Source organism: Amblyomma americanum, chromosome 10, assembly GCF_052857255.1.
Source record: "Amblyomma americanum isolate KBUSLIRL-KWMA chromosome 10, ASM5285725v1, whole genome shotgun sequence".
In the NCBI taxonomy this organism is placed as follows: Eukaryota; Metazoa; Arthropoda; class Arachnida; order Ixodida; family Ixodidae; genus Amblyomma; species Amblyomma americanum.
This window is the reverse complement of record NC_135506.1, coordinates 60174502-60197872: the sequence shown is the minus strand read 5'-3', so window position 1 is coordinate 60197872 and position 23371 is coordinate 60174502. Positions and strand designations below refer to the sequence as shown.

Here is a 23371-nt window from a genome sequence, read left to right as displayed (position 1 = left end):
GGACTCTGCAGAGCCATGAAAGTAGGCGTTCTGCATTTTCACCGTGCGAGAGCGCTGCATTAAAAACGCCGACTGAGAGGGGTGGCCTTACCCGGCTGAGTAACAATACGGACCGCAAGAATCGCGAGTACAAACACTTGATTGTCTTGTAGCCTGAGAGCCAAAGCCAGGATCCGCAAAGTTGCGGTGCACCTGCTAGAAGGGCTGACCCATTCAGTTCAAGGCTGTGTTTTTACAACGATAGTTCTTCAGGCACAGGGGAAGTACGAGGTTTGAAACAAAGCCTTGTTCACATCCGCTCAGAGCCTGGTCCACATTTCAACCCAGTTTTGGCTCCCATCCAATACACCCTTGTTTACATCCTCACCAATGACAGTCTGCGGTCTTTGCAGTCATGGACTCGTGGGGGTCTGGCATGCAGGGCGGGTCGCAGGCACTTTTCGAGAATAGATCAGGTGGGCTTAATTGGGAGCAAGTGCACTGATGGTGAATGGAGGCGACGTCTTCAACGTGTTCCAGACGGTGGCGGCATTTTTTCTTTTTGTAGATTATGTGACATTGTTTGTAGCAAGTGGCCGCCTGCACATTACGGCCCGTTTAAAACTAAGTATAGAAGGCTGTGGTTCACTTCGTTTTATCTTACTGGCGGGGTAGCGGCGATGGGGAGTTGACTGTTTGCCACTCAGCGTTTCGTTATGAGTGGCCGATACTTACACATAAAATAAGCTCGTAAGAAATTGCAACGAAATGAAACTACGTATATTTGCTTAACGCTAACCTTTACACCTCATTAATACACTCATTACACCTCATTATCACACTCATTAAGCATACAAATGAAGTGAAAAGAGATGCTCGTTATGGGTTACATGACGGAAGCCAATAGCCACCGAAACCAAGAAGCAGAGTGGGATGTCTTTTTTTTTAATTTGTATCTTTTCACCAAGGGAGACGAATAAAAGCAGAAGAAAAACAATCACATGCCGCCGGTGGGATCCGATCCAATGACCTCCAAATTTTGCTTCCGGGGCTCTGTCAAACGTGCTACGGCGATGGTCGTCCAGTCTGCTGCTTTCAGGGGTATTTATGTGTAGTGTATGCGAACCTTGACAGTGTTCACCAGCGCCACCCTCATTGATCAAGCTGCACGTGTGCGGGACTAAAGGCCTGAAAACTTTGTCGTTTTCCTTCCAGCAGTCCTGACAATGTTCCTTTAGCTGATAATACAAACTTAGTTACAAGGAAAAAGGAAGCTCACACAATCTGGCTGTTGAGAACCTTCCCGTATTGCTCGCAGTAACATAACGGACAGTGTGCTTTCACAGGCATGTAGATTAGAAGCTGCATTGTTTCCGAAAGTAGTGATTTCAGCAACTTGCGCAAAGCTACTGCTGGCAGTACGCGAAGATTTCTCAAGAGCCAGATTAGACAGAAAAGGTAGGAACGATGCAGTTACCCCGTATGTACATATGTACAAAGGTTGCTGGACGGTTTGACGTGAACATAGTGTTTCCTGCGCGACACAGTTGGGGGGGGGGGGGGGAGAGACTTTACCCACATGATAGGAACAGGCGTGACAAACGTACCATGAAACAGCCCATTTCATTATTCAGTGTCGCATAGATCAAGATGTGTAGAATGCGTATGCTCAGTTTTGAGCTTCCTCTTTCTTGTAACAAATTGTTTATTGTCAGACCGGTGGGTGTATCAACATTCAGCTTAGGGAACAACTTCGATCACTATCGGATTGAATCCATTCCCACCTAAACGAGCACTACCGGGATTGCGTGAAGGAAAACGAGAAAGTTTGCAGACATTTAGTCTCGCACACGAGCATTTCATTTCGTCACAGAGTTAAGACAACAAGGAAGTGAATTAAAGCATACCATATTCGAAATAGACAGGATGAACGCGTTAGCCAGACTTCGTATTGCTAGCCAGTAAAAAGATTGCTTTATTCGAGAACATATGATTTCTTTTAGTGTTTAGGTGTTTTGTGTTTTTGTTTTTGTTCGCGGTTTTTCGTGTTGTTTTGTTGTCGGGGCTGTCCTGCTATTAGGGGGGGGGGGGGGGGAAGTAGCCGTTGACCTATGGTGTGGCTCTTAGACTGTACTCTGGGCATCTGCGCGGGAGCTACTGGGTAATGTGATTGTTAGCTATAAATACGCTTTTTTTTTCTGAATAAATGTAGTTGCGGATCAGCGCTTCTCTGTGTGTTTCCTTATTCTCTGTCTTGAGTCTTTTTGCGCTGTTTTCTATCCAAAATGCAACCAGTAACCTCGGCAAAAAATGTTCATAAGAAGCGCAGCTGTTGTACATGAGGAGTAGTTGGCAATGCGCGTTAATATGCGGCTAATGATAAATATGGTCTAAGTGTAGATTCTTGAATATATTGGGGGTCACGCTCAGTTGCTACGGTCTTTCTATTGTTTTATGCCAGATGGCAAGAAGGATTCATGAAAGGCATTAGTGGAACCATATAAACCCTGCAAAACTAAACTGTTAACAAGACGGCGCGGTATGTAAACACGAGGGCATTGAGGCCGACATTCATCACTTACTGTGGGACTGCCCAAGCTCTCAAGCCTACAAGGATCCGGCACCTGATGGTAGCAGGTCTTTCACCAGGCAACCCTTCTTCATACATTGCCTGGACGCAGGGACCGCACCATCGTTCTCTACTGGACTTCATCAAATCAGCTAACCTTTTTCCATTCATTTAATCTCTACTACATCATTCATCACACCTTCACCCATCATTGATGCCCCTGGGGCAATAAATTTCGCTTTAAAAAAAAAGACGGCGCGATAATCTGTAGGGTGGAAGTAGCAGTGTGTAGTGGAAGTGAGGGGAAATTGTGAAAAATTTTGCGGAAAAAGACAAAGTTGGGTCATTTTGCGACTAAAAGACAGCGGCCGTTTGTCAAGCGATGATTTTATGCCTGAAACATCGGGTCTGTGGTCGTAGCATGATGTTATAAATCGGGGGCTGCGCGACTTTGCACTGATTCGAATGCGTTCATAAGTTTGGCGAGGGTTCCATAAAGGTGATGCATATTCCAGTTTTGCGCGAAATGAACGTTTCGTAGGCGAGTTTGCAAACAGCAGGGGAGCACACGGCTAGCAATCTTCTTAGTTGATCGAGTGATTTTGAACTTACAGTGACTACGTTTTGGATGTGCTCCGATCATGAAAGTTCGCAATTTATTCTCATTCCCAAGGTACCGGTACGAATCTACTTGTGTTAGGGCTATTGAACTTAAATAAAAGTGATATTTTAGGTGATTATGTTGCGGAATACTCTCATGAGCTTACATTTGGAAACATTTAACCTCATGTATCACCTGTGTACCAGTTGGTTATTTCGTTTTGGCCTTTTTGAAGGTGGGTTTGACCCCTGCTGGATGATGCAGTCGCATGTGAGAATCATATGAGAAATGCAGTCGTATGCAAATAGGGGAATTGAGGATGACACGATGCAGAGAAGGTCGTTGATAAATGCAAAAAAAAAAGAGTGCCTCGAGGAACTCCCGAAATTACGTCAGTTGCGGCGCAATGGAGATTATCAATGACGGTGCGTTGTGAAAGGGTAAAAAGAAAGCATTTGGTCCCCGATAAAATCAATGGCGCGAACTATAGGAAGCGCAAAATACCGGACGACGGACAGAGTAAGGGACACAAAAAACATGTTCACCTTTTTCTTGTGTCCCTTACTCTGTCCGTCGTCCGGTATTTTGCGCTTCCTATAGTTAACAACATGCATCACCAACTAGCCCGGCAGCTTGCTCTCAATGGCTCTAGACGAAGGCTCTAAAGTTTGGCCATGAGGCGACGATGGGGAATGCCATCAGCCGCTTTGGAAAAGTCAAGATAAATAATATCTGTTCTGAACGCCTTCAAGATTAAGGTGAAGATCTGTTGTGAATTCTAATATCTAGGTTTCGCATGAAAGGCTTCGACGGAAAGCATGTTGGTTCGAGAAGATGAAGGAGTTGTTGTCAAGGGTGCGATACAATTCGAGAGTATTTTGCGTGAGATACACTTCAAAAAAATAGGGCGGTAATTTTAGGGGTCAGAATAGCCGCCAGCATTGTGTACAGGGATAACCATGCTAATTTTTCAGTGATTAGGAATTGAGTTTGTAACAATAGATTGGGTGAAAATTATCTGGAAAAGATGACTGGAAATTAGTTTCGTGTCTTTTTATACTTTTGGGGACATATTGTCAGGGCCAGGACTGCTATAAACCTTAAGGCTGTCTTTTAATTTAGCTATGCCTCCAGGTGTCAGGTGTGACGGTGACCGGCTGCATTTGAGAAAAATTAAAACCGGGCTGGAAGGGTACGTTGGAAGCGGGCTCATGAATAAATTTTGAGGTAAAATATGAGTTCATGTCTTCAGCGCACTCATTACCTGGTACTTGCGAGTCATCAGGGTTGATCAGTGAAATGTGTGGTGAATTTCGTTTCGGGGTTAATAGGCTACAACAATTTTGCGGTCTTTCTCGAAGAAACAGGCACTGGTGAAAAAAAAACAAAAAAACTTCATTTTGTGGCAAGAGGAATGCCGTGTGCAAACTTAGGGACTAATGTGGGGAGGGTTTGAGGACTAAAGTTGTGTTTCTCTCCCCCTGGACTGGTTTCTTTCTTGCGTAAGGGGTTGAAGGGCATAGTGAACATGTGACACAATAGGATAAAAAATATATAAGAGATTCTAGATTGGCACTGGAAGCAAGATCAATTGGAACAGGAAGGATCCATGGCTTAAGGAGGGACCAGAACGCAGTAGAGAAATCAATACTCATGAAGCTGTAATAAGGAAGTTAGTTTTAATTTTACGCAGAGTGTGCTTAGGCAGCGCTGAGAAGTGGACGGGGAGGCGTTAAATGCTGGAATGAACAACTCGCATTCATGGCTTCAGCCTCTAACAAACTGTTGTTCCTCCAGTTTTAGGGCTGATTTTGTGGCATTCCTTCGTCTTCAAGAGTTTTTCACCACGATAGGTTGTCTACTGGCCGAGGTTGTTTTTTGGCAGCTCGAACAACTCGATACTCTCGCTTGGCACTTGCCGGTTTTCCGTTTTCGGCTGAAAATCGGGTGTGCTCGAGACGGCACCCCTGATTTCGCACGCTGTCCAGTTTCAGCAGCAATGGGTGGCGGGAATGGGACCCCACCTGAGAGTGGGCGTTTTGAAATCTTGGGGCCTTTTTTCGCGAGCGTTAGATTCCGACCCGGCGCTCACCCCTTTCGAGCCGGCAATGATTATACCCTCCCCACTCCCGTTTCCGGCGGGCAGGCAAGGTCTCGGTTTCTGGGTCACTGACTGCCCCGCGTTACTCGAGGGAGCCACGCGCCCGTAAGGCGGCGCCGCCACAGTATGCACGCTGCGACGGGTCCCGAGCTGCCTGCCCGGTCTGGCCTGACCGAGCCGGTTTCGGAGCAGCGAGTGCAGTGCAATCTGTCGCCGGCTGGGAGCGCTGCTGAGCCGAGAGGGCCACGGACAGAGAAGCCATAATGACAGGAAGGTGAAGAGGTCAGGTCTGTCGTACAGGGACACGCCCTGGACATGATTCCTAATCTCAGTGAAAAGACAAAATTAATAACAACGCTTGGGGAGGACAGAGAACGATGGCGGATGAAAGACACTGAGACAGCCTTGCTCGCCTTTGCCGTTGCTTTCGGTACGTACATACATGCACGCTAGCTAATCTACTGACGAGTTAAGTTTTGTAAGCGGGGATTCGAGAATAAAAAGTAACGTGTATTGATTAAGTAGTAGACATTAGACGAAGCTAAATTTGACACAGTATGAGAATTTACCTTTGGTGTTGCCTGTACTCTTTCTCTATGTTACACTGTGGTAGGTTTGGAGTAGATTCCGAGTGGAAACAGTCCTAGTCCATGCATTGCATTCACCCACAAAACCGGAATGCATGCACCAAGCGGAATGAAAGCCAAGCAGTTTGAATGGTTGTTGCCATAAGAAAGACAATAACAACGCATGCTCCTTGCTTCCTGGAACATACGGTGAGGTCGGCGTGTTGCAGGGAGAGAAGGGGGAGTAATAATCGCTGCACAGTATGATATAAATGCGTTGTTTTATTGCGAAAGCACTACTTCATGAAGTCAAACCGGTTTACCGGAAGCTTGGACATGAGTGTGACCTTGTGCAAACAATAAATGAATAAATAAATAAATATTGTCGCCAGTGGGATTCGAAACCCGCTGCGGTGCGAACAGATCAGCTTCGCTGGCTACTGCGCGAGAGCATGCAGTATGCTGTCGGCGCAGCCGATCACGCCTCGTCTCAAACTGCAACACACTCTCTCGCTGTGCATTGCACATCGATAGTTGCATTCATAAACTAATACTACTACCAAATCAAACTAAAGTTTGCGCTTTAAGCTATGTGGTGGTAGTGACAGGGAGATGTGGGCTGCATGCGTTGGGTGGACAACGCTGTGGCAGAAACTCGGCACTGGAGCAATACGCGTTGGCGATGACAATATTGCTGCAGAAACGCGGCAACCGAGCATAGGCCGCCGGCGTACATTGCGTAAATTGGCATTCACGATGAAAAAGTTGAAGATGCGCATAGCTGACTCCCTGGGTCAGTGGACACCTCAACCGCGCTTTCAGGTACGTGGTGGTGGTGTCCGCCTGTTAAAGCCACGCTTTCGCACAATATTTTGTGCTTAACAGTGCTAAACCTCCAGTCAATTTTTTTTCTCCGAAATCAACAATGTTCGTTTGATTTCTTCCGCCTGAGAGGAGCATAAGAGACGACTCTTGTCCTCTCTTCGTCGACGTGCAAGTGGACGTTCAGGATAATGGATAGCGTGTCTCCTCGGCTTAACCAACAGGATCCTTGGAGGGCGACGCGCGAGAAATGTGGTTTGCTTTCAGCTTGTCGAGGCGCTCCCCTTAATTAACCAAGCATCGCAGCCGCTGCCGCCGCGTCATGAGCCAGAGTAGCTTGGCCTAGTGCACAGTTTAAGTGAGCACTCGTCCCGGCGCGCTGCCAGTATACAGACCCGTGCAAGGTCCGGATAGACCGAACGCGACCAGTCAGCGGAACCACTTGTGCGGGGCCGTTTAGTCCGGTTCCAGTTTGTACGTAACTAGGCACAATCACCATCGCCTAGCCACTTCGCTGCTGCAACTTCTAGATCTCCCAATCGTCCCAAGAGCCTGTTTTTCTTCTAGTGTCGCTGGCACGAGACTCTATGACCGGAAGGCGTGGCGATGATGGAGGTCTGATGTCTTAAAGTGGCATGTGAGCTTGAAAGATATCTTAGTTGTGCAATAAAAATAGTAATTGTTTTTTGGGGAAAGAAAATGGCGCAGTATCTGTCTCATATATCGGTGGACACCCGAACCTCGCTGTAAGGGAAGGGATAAAGGAGGTAGCGAAACAAGAAAGGAAGAAAGCGGTGCCGTACTGGAGGTGCCCGGAATTATTTTAAACCACCTGGTGATCATTAACGTGCACTGACATTGCACAGCACACGGGCGCCTTGGCGTTTTGCTTCCATAAAAAAGCAGCCGCCGCGGTCGGGTTCGAACCCGGGAACTCCGGATCAGTAGTTGTGTGCTGAATATTAATTTTGCCACTAAGGGTGCCCGGTCCCTCACCGCCAGCAGACTTCGCTCAGTACTCAATTGTTGTTGCAGTTCGCTTCCATCGCAATGCAGCCGCCCGGCCTGCATTCGACCGCACGACCTAGGGCTCAGCGTTTGAACGCCAAAGACCAGTAGCTACCGCAGCCGGTATGGCTCGCCGTTGCTGTCAAGCCTCGGCACGGTATAGTAGAACAAGCAAGTCTTTGAAGTGCCACTCGATGATTCTAGCTTGGGGAAACAGCGGAATGTTCGCCGAGTACGCTGCTGTGAGATATGAAAACGCCGGTTCTGCGCTTTTTAAGCAAACGGCTACCCTGATAACTCTATAGCTCAAACAGATGCACGCAGCAATGTAGGCTGATTCTGAGGGGCGGTAAAAGAAATATGAGCATGTCGACAGGATTCTTTTTGATGGGTGGGGGTAGCAGACACCTGTACCTTAACGATAATCACTGCCTAGACGTTGCGCTCACAGTCGCGTCTTCGATGGATCACACAACGTGCGAGAGGCATTTCCAGGGAGATAAGACGGCGGGAGACATCTGCTTGAAGATGAAGACCTCTGTCTGACCGAAAGACCTTGTTAGAGCAATAAAGTGTATCCTATCCTATCCTATCCAGGGAGAGCACGCGGAAACAAAAAAAAAAAACACCAATGAAGATTTCCGGCATTCTTGCCACTTCTGTTTTTTTCGATCCTAGTTCGACTAGACCTCGCAACTTCTGGCCATCCCACAGAACGAAGAAGGAATGCTGAAATGAAAATAAATGGAAGGGAATGAGAAGCTTGCACAAGGACTGGACGTGCTGGAAGGAAAAAGCAGAGAAGCAAGATAAAGACAAAAGATATAAGTACGAACGAATCATTGGGATTTGTCACTTCGGAAGGCTGTGATATGCCGATTCAAAAGCGCTCAACGACAACAACGACAACAAGGAGGAGGGAACAGACGATGATGGACAGGAAAAGAATGGCAGCCGAGGAAGAAGAAGCGTCAGAAGGGCCAACAAATGCAAACAAAGCGGAGCACAATACCGAAGAAAGGGACTTAAACAGCATTGGGCACGGTAGCATCGTGCAGCGGGTTGTGTGTACGTGACTCGGACGGAGAGTTTTGCGCGTGAACCTTGCGTGCAGGAGTGCTTCTCTCTGACCTGCGGAACGCGGGGCAGAAGAGAGCGAGAAGGAAGGTACGCCTCGATCGACCCTGTGGCCGTCGACGACTCTCTCCGGCCACCGGGCCACCGGGGGACACCTCTCGCCGCGGGCACCCCCTGAGGAGAGCGGAAGGACGCCTGCACGGCCTGACCGATGCTTGTCTCCCTACCGTCCTCTCCCTCTCTCTCTCTCTCCACCTTGTAGTGTGCTTCGCACTCTGAACCGGGAGCGTCCGGTGGAGGATGCGCTGCCGGCATCTTCGGCCCCCGTATTACTGTTATTATTTATCTTTTTTTTCTTTGATGTCCTGTCACGCGTTGCACCGACCTGCCGTTCTTAAGCGTCGTACGGTCGTTGTCACGATACGATGGGCGGTCGAGAGTGCAGAAGCAGGAGGGGTAAATGGACGGAAAGGCACGTGCACAAGGCGGATGGTCCTTTTTATTTTTTGACCAAAACGGGCGAATACAGGCCGCGGCTAGCGTCTTTGGCGGCTGGCGTGTACGGAAGACTCACTGCTCCGGAGGTGATGTGAAAGCCGGGAGCAAAAAATAAAAGCAGAAAAAAAACGCGAGAAGGAAATATGGGTAGCCGCTATGAAAAGGGATTCGTTCGTTGCTGACTTAAAACTTTTCTACTGCATCGCTGGTTAACGCAAGGAGGGCAGGCTGAAACTACGAGAACAATTGGGACTCAGGACTCACCTTTCCGACTGATTACAGTGTTTCTAACTAGGGATTCGGCGAAATTAACCGTCTGCCTCCGTTCGGCTGACCAAGAGTGTCTAAAGATCATAAGCATACAGCATGCTGCCGCATAAAAGCGTGCTGTTTCTTCAAGCTTAGAGAAAAGAACCGCTGGGCGTTCCTCACCTTCTGCAGGAAAAAACAGCGCAAAAATCGCAGGACTAAGACAGACAGACAGACAGACAGACAGACAGACAGACAGACAGACAGACAGACAGACAGACAGACAGACAGACAGACAGACAGACAGACAGACAGACAGACAGACAGACAGACAGACAGACAGACAGACAGACAGACAGACAGACAGACAGACAGACAGACAGACAGACACGAGCACTGTGTTGTTTGCTCTGTTTTTTTTTTCTTACAGAATGTCTCACCAACTTGCCCAACAACACAACTTGATGCGTTCCTCACCTACCCTTCAAAATCAGCCCTGCACAAACGCTGCCTCCGCTCGCTGTCCGAAGTGAACTCAGAGGAGGTAAGTGGTTGGCCGAGTTGGTTACGCTATTACATAACCTTAACGCGACGGACGGGACACGGAAGAAAGGTGCACGCAGGGACACAATACAACGCTGAGCTGTGTCCCTGAGTGTTCTTTTCTTCTATGTCCCGTTTAACGTGCTATGGTTATAAACCCAGGGGCAGTCTAGTTTCGCGAACTTAAATACTGTTAATTGCGCAGGTCCCTCTCTTTACTTAAGTAATGGAAAGGTAAAAGGACAACAAGGTCGCCCCACACGACGAACACACACAGCTCGGGGTGACCTTGCCAGGCACGTACCACGCGGTGGTCGAGTGCAGTGACACTGAGTCGCCGCACGTTCACTCCCTGCACCCCGCCCGCCAGGACCACTATCCCCCCCCCCCCTCCCTCTCCTCCTTCCCACGGTTGTTTACTCCTCCTTGCCCCGTCCTTCTTCGAGCCGTTATCATCGTTTCACGCGCCTCCTTTGAGAGGCGTTTATGTTTGGAATTCTGCCGGGGCTACTCCGGCGTACTCCTCAAAGACACGTGTCCCCCTCTCCCCTCTTTCTTTCCCCCCGTTTGAATGATACGGATCTTTTGCAACCTTTGCCGTCTCTCCGGGACATTCAAGGTGCACTTTGCGGAACGTGGTCTTGGGCCACTTGGCTGTCGGCCAAGGTCTCGAACGGAATCGAGATGGCAATGTTCGCGGCGCGAAGGGTTGTGCGCCCCCTGCGGCCGAGCACATGGCCATCCTTGAAGAAGAAGAATTACATCGCGATCGGAAAATGGTGGTGGACTACAGCTTCGGCGTGTCCACGGGTACGAAGCCATTAGATTGTCCAGTAATCCCCGCAAGCGCATCCGGTAATGCATGCTTTCAGTAGAAGGAAAAGCTGCTCGCACAGCACATATTCGACAGGATAACGAAACCTTTCCTCCGAGTGCCAACCACCGAACCTGATGAAGGAGCGTTTAAAAGTGTTGCGACTGCGGTTGAGCAACTCTCCGTGTTTCGAAAGTTTACCTTCTTCTGGACTGGACTCGGAAACTTTCTGTGCCAGGAATAATTTATGCCTTTTCAACGAGTCGCATTTTATGCCGCGGTGGTAAAAGCTTTTTATTTCCGCGACTTTTCGAGCCTGAGAGCAGGCAGTTGTGTAATATCCTGCACCACGAAAGCTCTGTGGCAGTTTCTCACTTCCATTTAGGCTAATTTTTTAATCTTTGCTGTTATTGCTTACCGTATATTTATTTAAGTACAGGTTAAAACACTTTGTACATATTAACTTAAAATGCGCACTTAGGAGAAATTCTCGAAAACTTGTTTTCCATGTCAACTGACAGCAAAGGCGCCATACGTGAAAATTTACTAGTGCCAACTGTAGAATACGGGAATACAGGTTAAATGACTTGGCTGGCATCCTTTGTCGAAGCTGCCTGTTGTAGATGGTTTATATTTGATACCTCGGCCGAGACCAGATGTCTGGCCCTTGTTGCAAACAAGTTGTTGCACATCATGGTGTGGTTTTGTTGTTCGACCTAAGCTGATTCCTTTGTATTGCCGCATTGTCTGGTGAAGCACAGAGTTAGCATAATGCCATTTATCGTTTTATATCTCTCCCGGCCAGTTACGCTGTGTTTTCGCTTTTATCAGAAGGTTGCTCCGCACCTGCTACGGCTTGTTCTTCTCGATATTACATTCATCAGTACCAGCATCACCTAGTACCTCTACTTGTGATTTAACTACTATAAGCATTAGTACACTACTGGGGCCACAAACAGCCAATATTATAGCAACGGCTAGTACTGATTAATGCTACCGCTACTACGACTGGTGCTATACAGTCGCAACCATTACCAACCGCTGATACTGCTGGTGTGATCCTAATCCCTCTAATACAGTCTGTCAGAACTAGAAAATGGACACTTTATTTTGCGCACTGCCACAGCGGTTCCTCTTATGCTACAGTCGGGTCAATATTAAAGTCACAACATTTTAAGTGAAACCATGGCTCGCAGCTAAATGAAGCATGAAAACCAGGTCCTGCAATCCCTGACCTGCAGCAGGGGCGGATTCATACCCCCTTCCTGCATACTTTAACCCTTTAAGCGAGAAATATATCATTGCAAAAGCAAGCTGAAGCTAATTCTTCCATGAAAAATGTCCGAGCAAGAAATGCATGGTCGAAATAGGACAACCGCTTCCCCCAACAAGAGTGACCGCAAATCCGCCCCTGACCTGCAGCTAGCAAGTACACTCTAAACACATATAGGCGTATATGGGATTAAAAAGGGTGTAAGCTGGCCTCTTGCGCACTTCCTTCTATAAATAGGTGAGTTCTCTAGAAGTCGACTTACTCCGCTTTTAGTCCTTTCTGTTTAAAGTGTATTGTAAAGCCGGACTGATTTCGCGCGTTAGTAGACCGTTTTAGCGTAGCGTTAGAACGCACCGCTAACGCCAGTCACTGGTAGCGCATGTGCTGTTGGCGACAGAGGGTATTGGTACACTGTAACGGTACGCTAAATATCTCCATAGGGCACGCACTAACGGCGGCGCCGCTCGCAGCCACTCTTACCGTCCCCATGGACGGCCGGTGCTATGCGTGAGTGGCAGCTGAGCGCCTTTCCCCAGCTAGGGTTGGCCAGGTTGTTGCAGGAGCCGTCCAGGGTGCGGTACGGGTGGGCCGGATCGCACGTGGACGGGTAGAGCCGGCCGCAGAGCTCCTTGCGCGTCGCAATGGGCTCCAACTCGTTCAGGTCCAGCTTGGACACTGCCCGCTGCACCTGGACCTTCGTTGCGTTGTTCCTGCGGTCCGTGTAGAGGAAGGGCACAGGTTTTCTATTTGAAGCTGTAGTGATTAGCATCGTTCCAAGTGGAAATACCACTGTTGGGCTATTAAGCCAAGTACAGGCGCACCAAAAGTAAAACGGATCACGCGAGCTGTGGCAAAACTGCTTTCCAGCGCGCTCTATTAGCGGAAGACAGTGTTCGTAAAGGCCGCTTTGAACGGCTCGTGGAAGGCTATCCCTGACACGCTGTGATTTGGTGGTTGAAATGCAACAACAACAACAACAACAACAACAACAACAACAACAACAACAACAACAACAACAACAACAACAACAACAACAACAACAACAACAACAACAACAACAACAACAACAATAATAATAATAATAATAATAATAATAATAATAATAATAATAATAATAATAATTGGTTCTTGGGGAAAGGAGATGGCGCAGTATCTGTCTCATATATCGTTGCACACCTGAACCACGCCGTAAGGGAAGGGATAAAGGAGGGAGTGAAAGAAGAAAGGAAGAAAGGGGTGCCGTAGTGGAGGGCTCTGGAATAATTTCGACCACCTGGGGATCTTTAACGTGCACTGACATCGCACAGCACACGTCGCGAACAGCATTCTTGACAAAGAAAGAGGTGCCGTAGTGGAGGGCACTGGAATAATTTCGACCACCTGGGGATATTTAACGTGCACTGACATCGCACAGCACACGTCGCGAACAGCATTCTTGACAAAGAAAGAGGTGCCGTAGTGGAGGGCTCTGGAATAATTTCGACCACCTGGGGATCTTTAACGTGCACTGACATCGCACAGCACACGTCGCGAACAGCATTCTTGACAAAGCAGAACTCCCGGGCCGCAACGACCAACTATTTCGGCATGATGGATGTGTGCCAACTATAAATTCTTTGCATTAAGCATTAAAAGCGTCTCTGGCGAGCGCTGATGGAAGAAGCGCGGCTTCGCTCGTGCCAGCGATAATGCGAGCACCAAAGCTGCAGGTTGTGTCCTCTGGACCCTCGCTTCCTGTATGTCCTTCCGCTCCTACGTATACAGAGCGCGCTGCAAAGCAGTTTGTCCGCCGCTCGCGTTCTCCATTTTACTTTTGGGGCACCTGTACAGGCCTCCCTCACTTCTCTACCATTATTGGTCGCCTCTTTGTTTGGCTGGTATCGCTTCACTTGTGAGAATGCGCTGGTGAGTCTGCTTAGCGGTTCTGCTTAGATAGGGTTCTACTCACATAGGAATGGAAATCTACGATCAGAGACGGTAACAGCTTTTATTGTGCTGAATGGAGGAACGCACAGGGCATAGCACTAGTAACCAGCAGAGAATTACGGGCGCTTCCATGGTTTCTCACGTAAGCTGAAAATTGCTGCCGCCGATCTCGGTGCAGACACGATGGTCGAATCGGCAGCAGTATCGAATACAGAGCGAAGAGCGATTTGCCCGTTTTCTTGTCTCCGTCAGTCTGGACTTGTACGGCTATTCATAGATATCTTTATATGCCTATTTATTCACGCATACTATCGGTGCAACAATGACTGAGACAGGTGTGGAGAACAAAAGACACGTCTCACACAGCAGAGGCCAGAACAATTGACATCAAATAAAATTAGTCATTGTTATGCCCTGCTGCTTTAGGTATTTTAAGTATCCGTAAATGAATATTGAAAACCGCTTCCGAAATTTCGGGTTGACAGCATGAGCGGAAGACCATTCCAGTGAGATGCCATAAAAAGAGGTATCTGAAGAAAAGCTTGAAAAATGGTGATACAAAGGCGTGTTTATTGTGCTTATTAGTGCTTATAAGTTTCTCTAGCTTCAGTTATGTTTTGTTCTTTTCTTTTTGAACTGAACCTGCCTGGTGATCTAGTATATAACCACCCCTCTATCAAACTAAACGGCTTGCCAGGCAACAAGCCGCACTTCTCCAGTTATCGTATTGCAAACGCTTCTTTAGGGTAGTAGTATTAGTATTAGTAGCTGGTACAGTGATAGAAGTAGTAGTAGTAGTAGTAATAATATTAATATTAGTAGCTGGTATAGTGGTAGTAGTAGTAGTAGTAGCAGCAGCAGCAGTAGAAGCAGCAGCAGCAGTAGTATTAGTAGTAGTAGTAGTAGTAGTAGTAGTAGTAGTAGTGGTGGTGGTAGTGTGTGGAAAAGCAAAAAAGGCAGAAAGTAGAAATAAGCCAACCGCTTAACTGCATCGCTCAAGGCTGGCTCCACAACCGCCCGCCTGAAAGAAACCCCCGCCCAATACCTCAACGATGGCCTAGCTAACAATGGGCCGGATCGCCGTATGAAGTGGGTAGGCAAACTCCTTCACCGCAAGCGCGGTCTTGGCAACGAGATGAACATCCTCCTCTCCCAAAGTGGGTCAGAGAAGGACGAGGGAAGGTTACTCTCTGCAGCGACCTTGCTCGATGCAACGCAGCTGGGCGGTGAACGCCCGCCCTAACCAGTTATGTCAGGATTACTGCAATGCAGGGGGCGATGTCGTAACAGCCTGCTTACTCGGCCGGGCGCTGACGCCGGCCCACTTATCACAGGGGGCCAAGCGAGCTGCCTACACAGTGTGTGATATATAGGCCAAGCAGCTTTCTCCATAGAATTTCTCGATATTACTAGAGGAAAAGCTGGCGGGGCTAGAGATCCAGGGATGCCGGGAAGACGAGGTTTCTTACTTGACTTGACTATTGTCTTGCATAAAATGTGGATTCAGCCGTAAAAATACGACTTTTCTAGAGGCAAACCTCGAAGAAATGTCGTGAAGGTTTCCGTACCAGCCTAACACCGAGCTTTCACTTGCGGTAAATCTATTGAAGAAGTGAAAACGCAGCATCGAAATCACTTAATCTGCGCACATCGGAGAGCATCACGCGGAAACCGCCAATTCTGAGGCGCAATCCACGCTTTCGGCCTAACACCAGCCAAGCCAAACACGAAACCCCGTCTTACCGGCATTCCCGCGTTGGATCTTCGAAGTGGTCTTTAAGAAACTCGTATAGGACGTGGCGACTGCTTTCGCTATAGGTTTTATTAAGAATCTCAATGGCTTTCTCTTCTTCTGGGGCGGCCATCTCGACTTGGCGCGATGCCGCGGACCGCACGGCGCGTGCGAGTGTTTCCCGCGCGAGAAATGAAAAGTCCTTGCCCTGCGCGCGGACTCCAGCGAGAGCAGGACGTGTAGGTTGTCTGGCGAACCTTGGTGGCCGTGGACTGCCGCCTGCGAGTCGCCCCGCCGTTATGCCTTCGAGGAACGCGGGCCTCGGCGAGTGGTGATATGGGGCACGTCGACGCCGCTTGGCGTACCACCGTACGCGTTCTCGTGTCTCTCGGTAGAGCATGGTTATTTTGTAGCGGTAGCTGTGTATTGCCGTGCTATCCTCTTCGGACGTTGTCTAAGTGCCTTGTAGGTAGTTCAGCTGAGACTTCTATTGGGGCGTTTGTAGGGTGGTGTAATTAAGCTGAGCATTCTACTCGGCGCTTGTAGGGGGGTTGTAATTCAGCTGAGCTGTCTAGCGGGTTTTGTAGTGTGGTGTAATTCAGCTGAGCATTCTAGTGGGCGCTTGTAGGGTGATGTAATTCAGCTGAGCCTTCTAGTGGGCGCTTGTAGGGTGGTGTAATTGAGCTGAGCCTTCTGCTGCTCGCTTGTAGGGCGGTGTAATTCAGCTGAGCCTTGTAGTGCGTGCCTGTAGGGTGGTGTAATTGAGTCCAGCCTTCTAGTGGGCACTTGTAGGGTGGTGTATTTGAGGTGAGCCTTCTAGTGGGCGCTTGTAAGGAGGAGGGCGGTGTAATTCAGCTGAGCCTTCTAGTGGGCGCTTGTATGGTGGTGTAATTGAGCTGAGCCTTCTACTGCTCGCTTGTAGGGCGGTGTAATTCAGCTGAGCCTTCTAGTGGGCGCTTGTAAGGAGGAGGGCGGTGTAATTGAGCTGAGCCTTCTAGTGGGCGCTTGTAAGGAGTAGGGCGTTGTAATTCAGCTGAGCCTTCTAGTGCCTGCCTGTAGAGGGGTGTAATTGAGCTTAGCCTTCTATTGGGCACTTGTAGCGTGGTGTAATTGAGCTGAGCCTTCTAGTGGGCGCTTCTAAGGTAGAGGGTGGTCTAATTCAGCTCAGCCTTCTAGTGGGCGCTTTCGTACGTGGTCTGAGGGAAGCTTGGTACGGAGGAACCGCCGTTGTTGCTTCTTAGTTCAGCGAAAAGAGTGAGAATCCCGCAAGCTTTTTGCTGTTTTTACCAGGACAACTTTGACAACTCGACAGCTGGCGGCCATGGCTCCCACTTTTAGGGACGCATCTTTGATGTGCGCGACTGTGTGTGTTGGCAAGCTATAACACGGAAATGGCTCTGCCTGGTAAACACGGAAGGAAGTCTCGGCGCCGAACGAACTGATGACCAACGAAATCTGTTCCGGGTTTAGCTGCGCGGTGGAACAAGCAAAGCGCCTTTCGGACGGGTGGAGGCCGCCTTTCGACACGCCTGTCGTGTTTGCAGAAAGGCGCGAAAATTGCTTCCCGCCGCTCGGAGGAGAGCTCTCCGTGTTGACTCGGGGGTTCTATAAAAGAACTCGGACTGGGGCCGACAAACGTATTCAACGCGGCCAGAACTGAGTGTACGCTTTGTGGGTCAACGTGTCGACTTCGCCATCTTGGATGTCCCAAAAAAGACTTTCATGGTCGTTTCTCCGGACCTCTGCTATTGAAGACCGGTGAACTGTGAGACGAAGATGCGCTTTTAGATGAGTAAGACGAGCTGCGAACTATATGATGTCCCCGATACAACCAGATCACACAGTTATCGCGGCTAAGGAAGGCGTCATATCAGATAACTAGAAAGTGAAGAAGCGGATAAAATGAAAGAATGTACGAAATTCGCATTATAGATACCCTGCGCTTATGCCGGTTTACAAGTTTGCCTCTTACAATGCTCTGCCTTCGACCAGTCCACCTTTTTCCGTCATCTTGTACCGCTAACCCTGCCTGGCGTGCCTGGTTACGGTCGAGTCAACTGTTAGACCAAAATAACACCGGTGCGGCAGGCAGAGGAATTTCTCGGCATATAATTTGGTGGCGATTAAAAATAATTTATTTTCTATAGTGGCTAGTTTTGTAATTATTAAGAACTGCCGCTATACAAGTCTGTTCAGGCACCGGGACAGCGGCTGGTATAGAATCTCCTTTTTCCGGCTTTGAGTGTCTATTTTCATTTCAACATTTGTTGCTCATAACTCCTTTAGATTTACTTGTGCACCAACAAATGGGTACTCATGATTCGTGCCCATGATGGTGGGGTACCGGGCGCTCAAAGGGTACTGGTGTGAGGTGTGATACCGCTTGCACTGCAGAAAAGGTGCAGAAAAGTCTGAGTCTTCGCGTGAAGAGACTTTTTTCGCATTTCACCACCAGTCTTACTAGAAGTCCTCATCGCGGTTGCTGCTCACTGCAAATAGGTCGCTCCTCGCGTAGTTCAAATTTGGGCCTAGATTTTGAATGATTATGTAGTTTTGGTAATTTAAGAAGTCTTCCTCCAATGTCTTCTCACGCTTTTCTCATCTGAGTTGTGTGTTTTTTTACTGATCATTCCTGTCCATGACAAGAGATCACACACACACAAAGACTTCCTCTTCGGCGATGTATTGTTTCTGTTTAGCTGTTTGGAAGCTCTGATGAGGAACGAAACCGAACTACGAGCTCTTCTATGCCATCAGATATCCTGCGACGTCAATCGCGATAACTGAAACTAGAATGATGAGAGGTCACCTTCCGGCTAAGGTTCTGCGCAAATGGCGTTGCGCGTTTGGCCCCAGTACACTCGTAGCAGGCTGCAGTGAGGCGTGCAACATTCTTGAACAAACATGGACGGACACAAGTCAGCTTCTGAGAGAGCATAAATATGTCTGCTTTTGGCCGGTCACAACCTTGGCCTGAAGTACGGTACGTGCGGACCTAGTCCGGTGATGCAGGACAACGTCACGTTGAAGGCGCAGTTCTGACGCTGTCGTCGAGTAAAGTGAGCTAGGAGAATGTACGAAACCATCAAAAGCACAAAAGAAAGCTTGGTCGTGTGCCACCATTCAGTTCGATAACTCTGTCGTTGCTGACTCGTTTAAAGGGTGAAAACCATATACACGCTGGACGTAGCGCGAACCTATGAGGGTGCGGACAGCCACAACTGCAAAAACATTCCGTTACCACGCATCCGAATCCTTCAAGTAAGCAGCCCAAGACAAAGGATTCTCCCAACGGAATACGGCGTGGGATCCACCGCGACCACCGTTACCAGCTTTCCTGGGCATATGCAAGTGGCGTCACCTGTTGGCCACCAGTAGCAACCACAGCGCAACTCAATTTACTCAAAGGGCATATTTCAAAATTATAATTTTCTCTAATCTAGAGTGTCTGGAGAGGTTCTGCGCAGTGATTATAATTATTATGGCTAACCCTTCCTCCTTGCTGCAAAATTTTTTCTGCGCGCTCACCAACGAATTCCGTCTACCATGAATGAACGAATGAACTTAATTCCCGTCATCATGGGGCCTCACGGTCGGGGGCGCAGCAATTATGAGGGGGTGCCTCCCGGCCGGCTCTCAGCACCGCAGACCGCGGAGAGAGTCTTGTACTAAGCTGTCTACACCTCACTGATGAGGAGTCTGTGCTGATCCGGGTCGTGGGTCCGGATCAGCTCTTTCCAGGTGGCAAAGTCTGGGATGCTTTATGATTTAGCCCCAGGAGAATCCTGACACTCCCAAATTAAGTGGCTTTGCGAATTCATTCTGTGGCAGCTACTGCAGAGCTCAGGCTCCCCAGTGTCTTCATCGTGTAGTATAGAGCACGGAAAGAATCTGTTGACCTGAAGCATCCTCCAGGCCCTGCATTCCTTTGGAGTGAGTGACATATCCGCAAGTGAGAGTGTTCTCCTATTCAGTCTAGGTGTTTCGGTTATTTCTTCACACGTTATGAGAGGGTCTTTATTCCCACTGAGGGGCATTTCCAGAGCAGCTCGGAAGTATAGTTCTCGAGCAAAGCTGTGAGCGGCCTCCTTCCCCGGAATGCCCTCATGAGCAGGAACTCATATGAGGGAGACCTCTCTGCTCGGATGTATAATTCTCGAGCAAAGCTGTGAGCGGCCTCATTCCCCGTAATGCCCTCATGAGCAGGAACCCATATGAGGGACACCTCTCTGCTTGAGGGGAAATCAATACCGAACATTCCAAATTCGCGCCAGAATGTTGAGTCTTCAGCGTCACGCGGCATGAGACGGCATCCTTGAAAGCAGAAGCGTTAGTCCAGATTTCCTGGGTTTGAAATTGTAATAACTAAGACGGGACGCGAGAGAGTCCCTAATCGTGCTGCCCAGCCAGTGATGAACTCTGCACCGTATCGTTACTGCCGCGGACAATCGGCTGACAAATGTCCGATGTATTAGGCCCAACGCTAAGGACGTTGGCTGTGAAGCGGCTCCTTGCGTGCAACCACTTCCGGTTCCTTCAGACAAGGAATGCAGGTGACTGACGTTGGCGTTTCGTGGGAAGAACGCAGCCTATATATACCGAGGTTGGTTGTGATTGGTTTGGTTTTGATTTATAGGGTTTAACGTCCCAAAGCGACTCAGGCTGTGAGGAGCGCAGCAGTGGAAGGCTCCGGATAATTTCGACCACCCGGGGTTCTTTCACGTACACTGACATCACACAGTACGCGGGTCTCTATCATTTCGCCTCCATCGAAATGCGACCGCCGCAACCGGAATCGAACCCGCGTCTTTCGGGGCAGCAGCCGAGCGCCATAGCAACTGCACCACCGCGGCGGATAGGCTGGTTATGAAAACTGGTCTATTTCCTTGGCTTGGAGCTGTCCTTCAATACATGAAAGGGGCAGAGCTGTGAGGAGCGCAGCAGTGGAAGGCTCCGGATAATTTCGACCACCCGGGGTTCTTTCACGTACACTGACATCACACAGTACGCGGGTCTCTATCATTTCGCCTCCATCGAAATGCGACCGCCGCAACCGGAATCGAACCCGCGTCTTTCGGGGCAGCAGCCGAGCGCCATAGCAACTGCACCACCGCGGCGGATAGGCTGGTTATGAAAACTGGTCTATTTCCTTGGCTTGGAGCTGTCCTTCAATACATGAAAGGGGCAGAGCTGTGAGGAGCGCAGCAGTGGAAGGCTCCGGATAATTTCGACCACCCGGGGTTCTTTCACGTACACTGACATCACACAGTACGCGGGTCTCTATCATTTCGCCTCCATCGAAATGCGACCGCCGCAACCGGAATCGAACCCGCGTCTTTCGGGGCAGCAGCCGAGCGCCATAGCAACTGCACCACCGCGGCGGATAGGCTGGTTATGAAAACTGGTCTATTTCCTTGGCTTGGAGCTGTCCTTCAATACATGAAAGGGGCAGAGCTGTGAGGAGCGCAGCAGTGGAAGGCTCCGGATAATTTCGACCACCCGGGGTTCTTTCACGTACACTGACATCACACAGTACGCGGGTCTCTATCATTTCGCCTCCATCGAAATGCGACCGCCGCAACCGGAATCGAACCCGCGTCTTTCGGGGCAGCAGCCGAGCGCCATAGCAACTGCACCACCGCGGCGGATAGGCTGGTTATGAAAACTGGTCTATTTCCTTGGCTTGGAGCTGTCCTTCAATACATGAAAGGGGCAGAGCTGTGAGGAGCGCAGCAGTGGAAGGCTCCGGATAATTTCGACCACCCGGGGTTCTTTCACGTACACTGACATCACACAGTACGCGGGTCTCTATCATTTCGCCTCCATCGAAATGCGACCACCGCAACCGGAATCGAACCCGCGTCTTTCGGGGCAGCAGCCGAGCGCCATAGCAACTGCACCACCGCGGCGGATAGGCTGGTTATGAAAACTGGTCTATTTCCTTGGCTTGGAGCTGTCCTTCAATACATGAAAGGGGCAGAGCTGTGAGGAGCGCAGCAGTGGAAGGCTCCGGATAATTTCGACCACCCGGGGTTCTTTCACGTACACTGACATCACACAGTACGCGGGTCTCTATCATTTCGCCTCCATCGAAATGCGACCACCGCAACCGGAATCGAACCCGCGTCTTTCGGGGCAGCAGCCGAGCGCCATAGCAACTGCACCACCGCGGCGGATAGGCTGGTTATGAAAACTGGTCTATTTCCTTGGCTTGGAGCTGTCCTTCAATACATGAAAGGGGCAGAGCTGTGAGGAGCGCAGCAGTGGAAGGCTCCGGATAATTTCGACCACCCGGGGTTCTTTCACGTACACTGACATCACACAGTACGCGGGTCTCTATCATTTCGCCTCCATCGAAATGCGACCGCCGCAACCGGAATCGAACCCGCGTCTTTCGGGGCAGCAGCCGAGCGCCATAGCAACTGCACCACCGCGGCGGATAGGCTGGTTATGAAAACTGGTCTATTTCCTTGGCTTGGAGCTGTCCTTCAATACATGAAAGGGGCAGAGGATAATATGTTTATGAGGGTTTCAACGTCCCAAAGACACTCGGGCTATGAGGGATGCCGTAGTGAAGGGCTCCGGAAATTTTGGCCACCGAGAGTTCTTTGACGTGCACTGACATCGCACAGTACACGGGCCTCTAGAATTTCGCCTCCATTGAAATTAGACCGCCACGGCCGGGATCGAACCTGCGTCTTCTGGGTCAGCAGCTGAGTACCATAAGCACTGAGCTACCGCGGCGGCGTGGTAGTGGATGAAGATGCTAGTTGTAGATTCTGGAGTACTTTTCTTGTTCAGTACAGCTGGTTTTTTCTGTATACACACGTAAATTCATTAGGGACTTGTGAGCCGCAAAGCTGCGGCTGTACTAGATTAATTTAGTAGAAGCAGAAGGTAATTATTCTCAGAAGCAAATGAGAGCAAAATTAATATTGTGGACTACGATTGTAGCTGAGGCTAATGTTCCAAATTTACTGAGCGTTATTCAGCATAGATGTACTTGACTCAACATTTATACGTATTACTTGCGGTCAAGAAAATGGCGAGTTTTGGAAACCTGTTCTCACTGCTGTACTAATTAAGCAGCTCATATCAGTATGAAACAGGTGTACGGTTTGAGCTTCGAAGAAAAATTCGCCTCGCCGGTACCATGTACCGAAAGGGTAATAAATTCATTACGCAATGTACTTTGCTTTCGCCATAGTTCCACCACCGTTTTGTGAAAGCTAGTAGCATACGATGTCCTCGAGTTCTTCGGAGGGCAGTCTCCGAGTGGCGAGGAATCGAGCACTCGTTGACTTTCACGTTCTAGACTGGCCTTGAACGCCAGGCTCGTTTTTTTGTGCTTTTTGTTTTGCCGGCGTGCATGCAGAAATGATATATCGCTCCAAAAGGCAATAAGTATTGCAAAAGCCAGTGCCTGTCTGGTATGTTGTTGTTGTTAGTGGCTATTTATTAATAAAAATAACAATGGAAGGAAACGATGTTGCTAGCCGCGGCATCTGCCATCGAAACCTGGAGCACCTGAGCTGCGGCTAGCGGGAATAAATGGACAGGGAGAGGGAAACAAAGAGGGGAGCGATAGTGAGAAAGCATAGGGGTAGGCGGTA

The 23371-nt window shown here is 49.2% G+C and overlaps 1 protein-coding gene across 1 annotated transcript in view; it reads right to left on the bottom strand.

Annotated features, from left to right (window-relative positions):
- Positions 1–23371, bottom strand: part of LOC144108010 (chorion peroxidase-like) — a 135440-nt gene that overhangs the window by 98442 nt on the left and 13627 nt on the right. The window contains exon 2 of the mRNA XM_077641272.1: positions 12581–12810. Coding sequence (XP_077497398.1) covers positions 12581–12810 — 230 coding nt within the window. The remainder of the gene's footprint in view (positions 1–12580; positions 12811–23371) is intronic.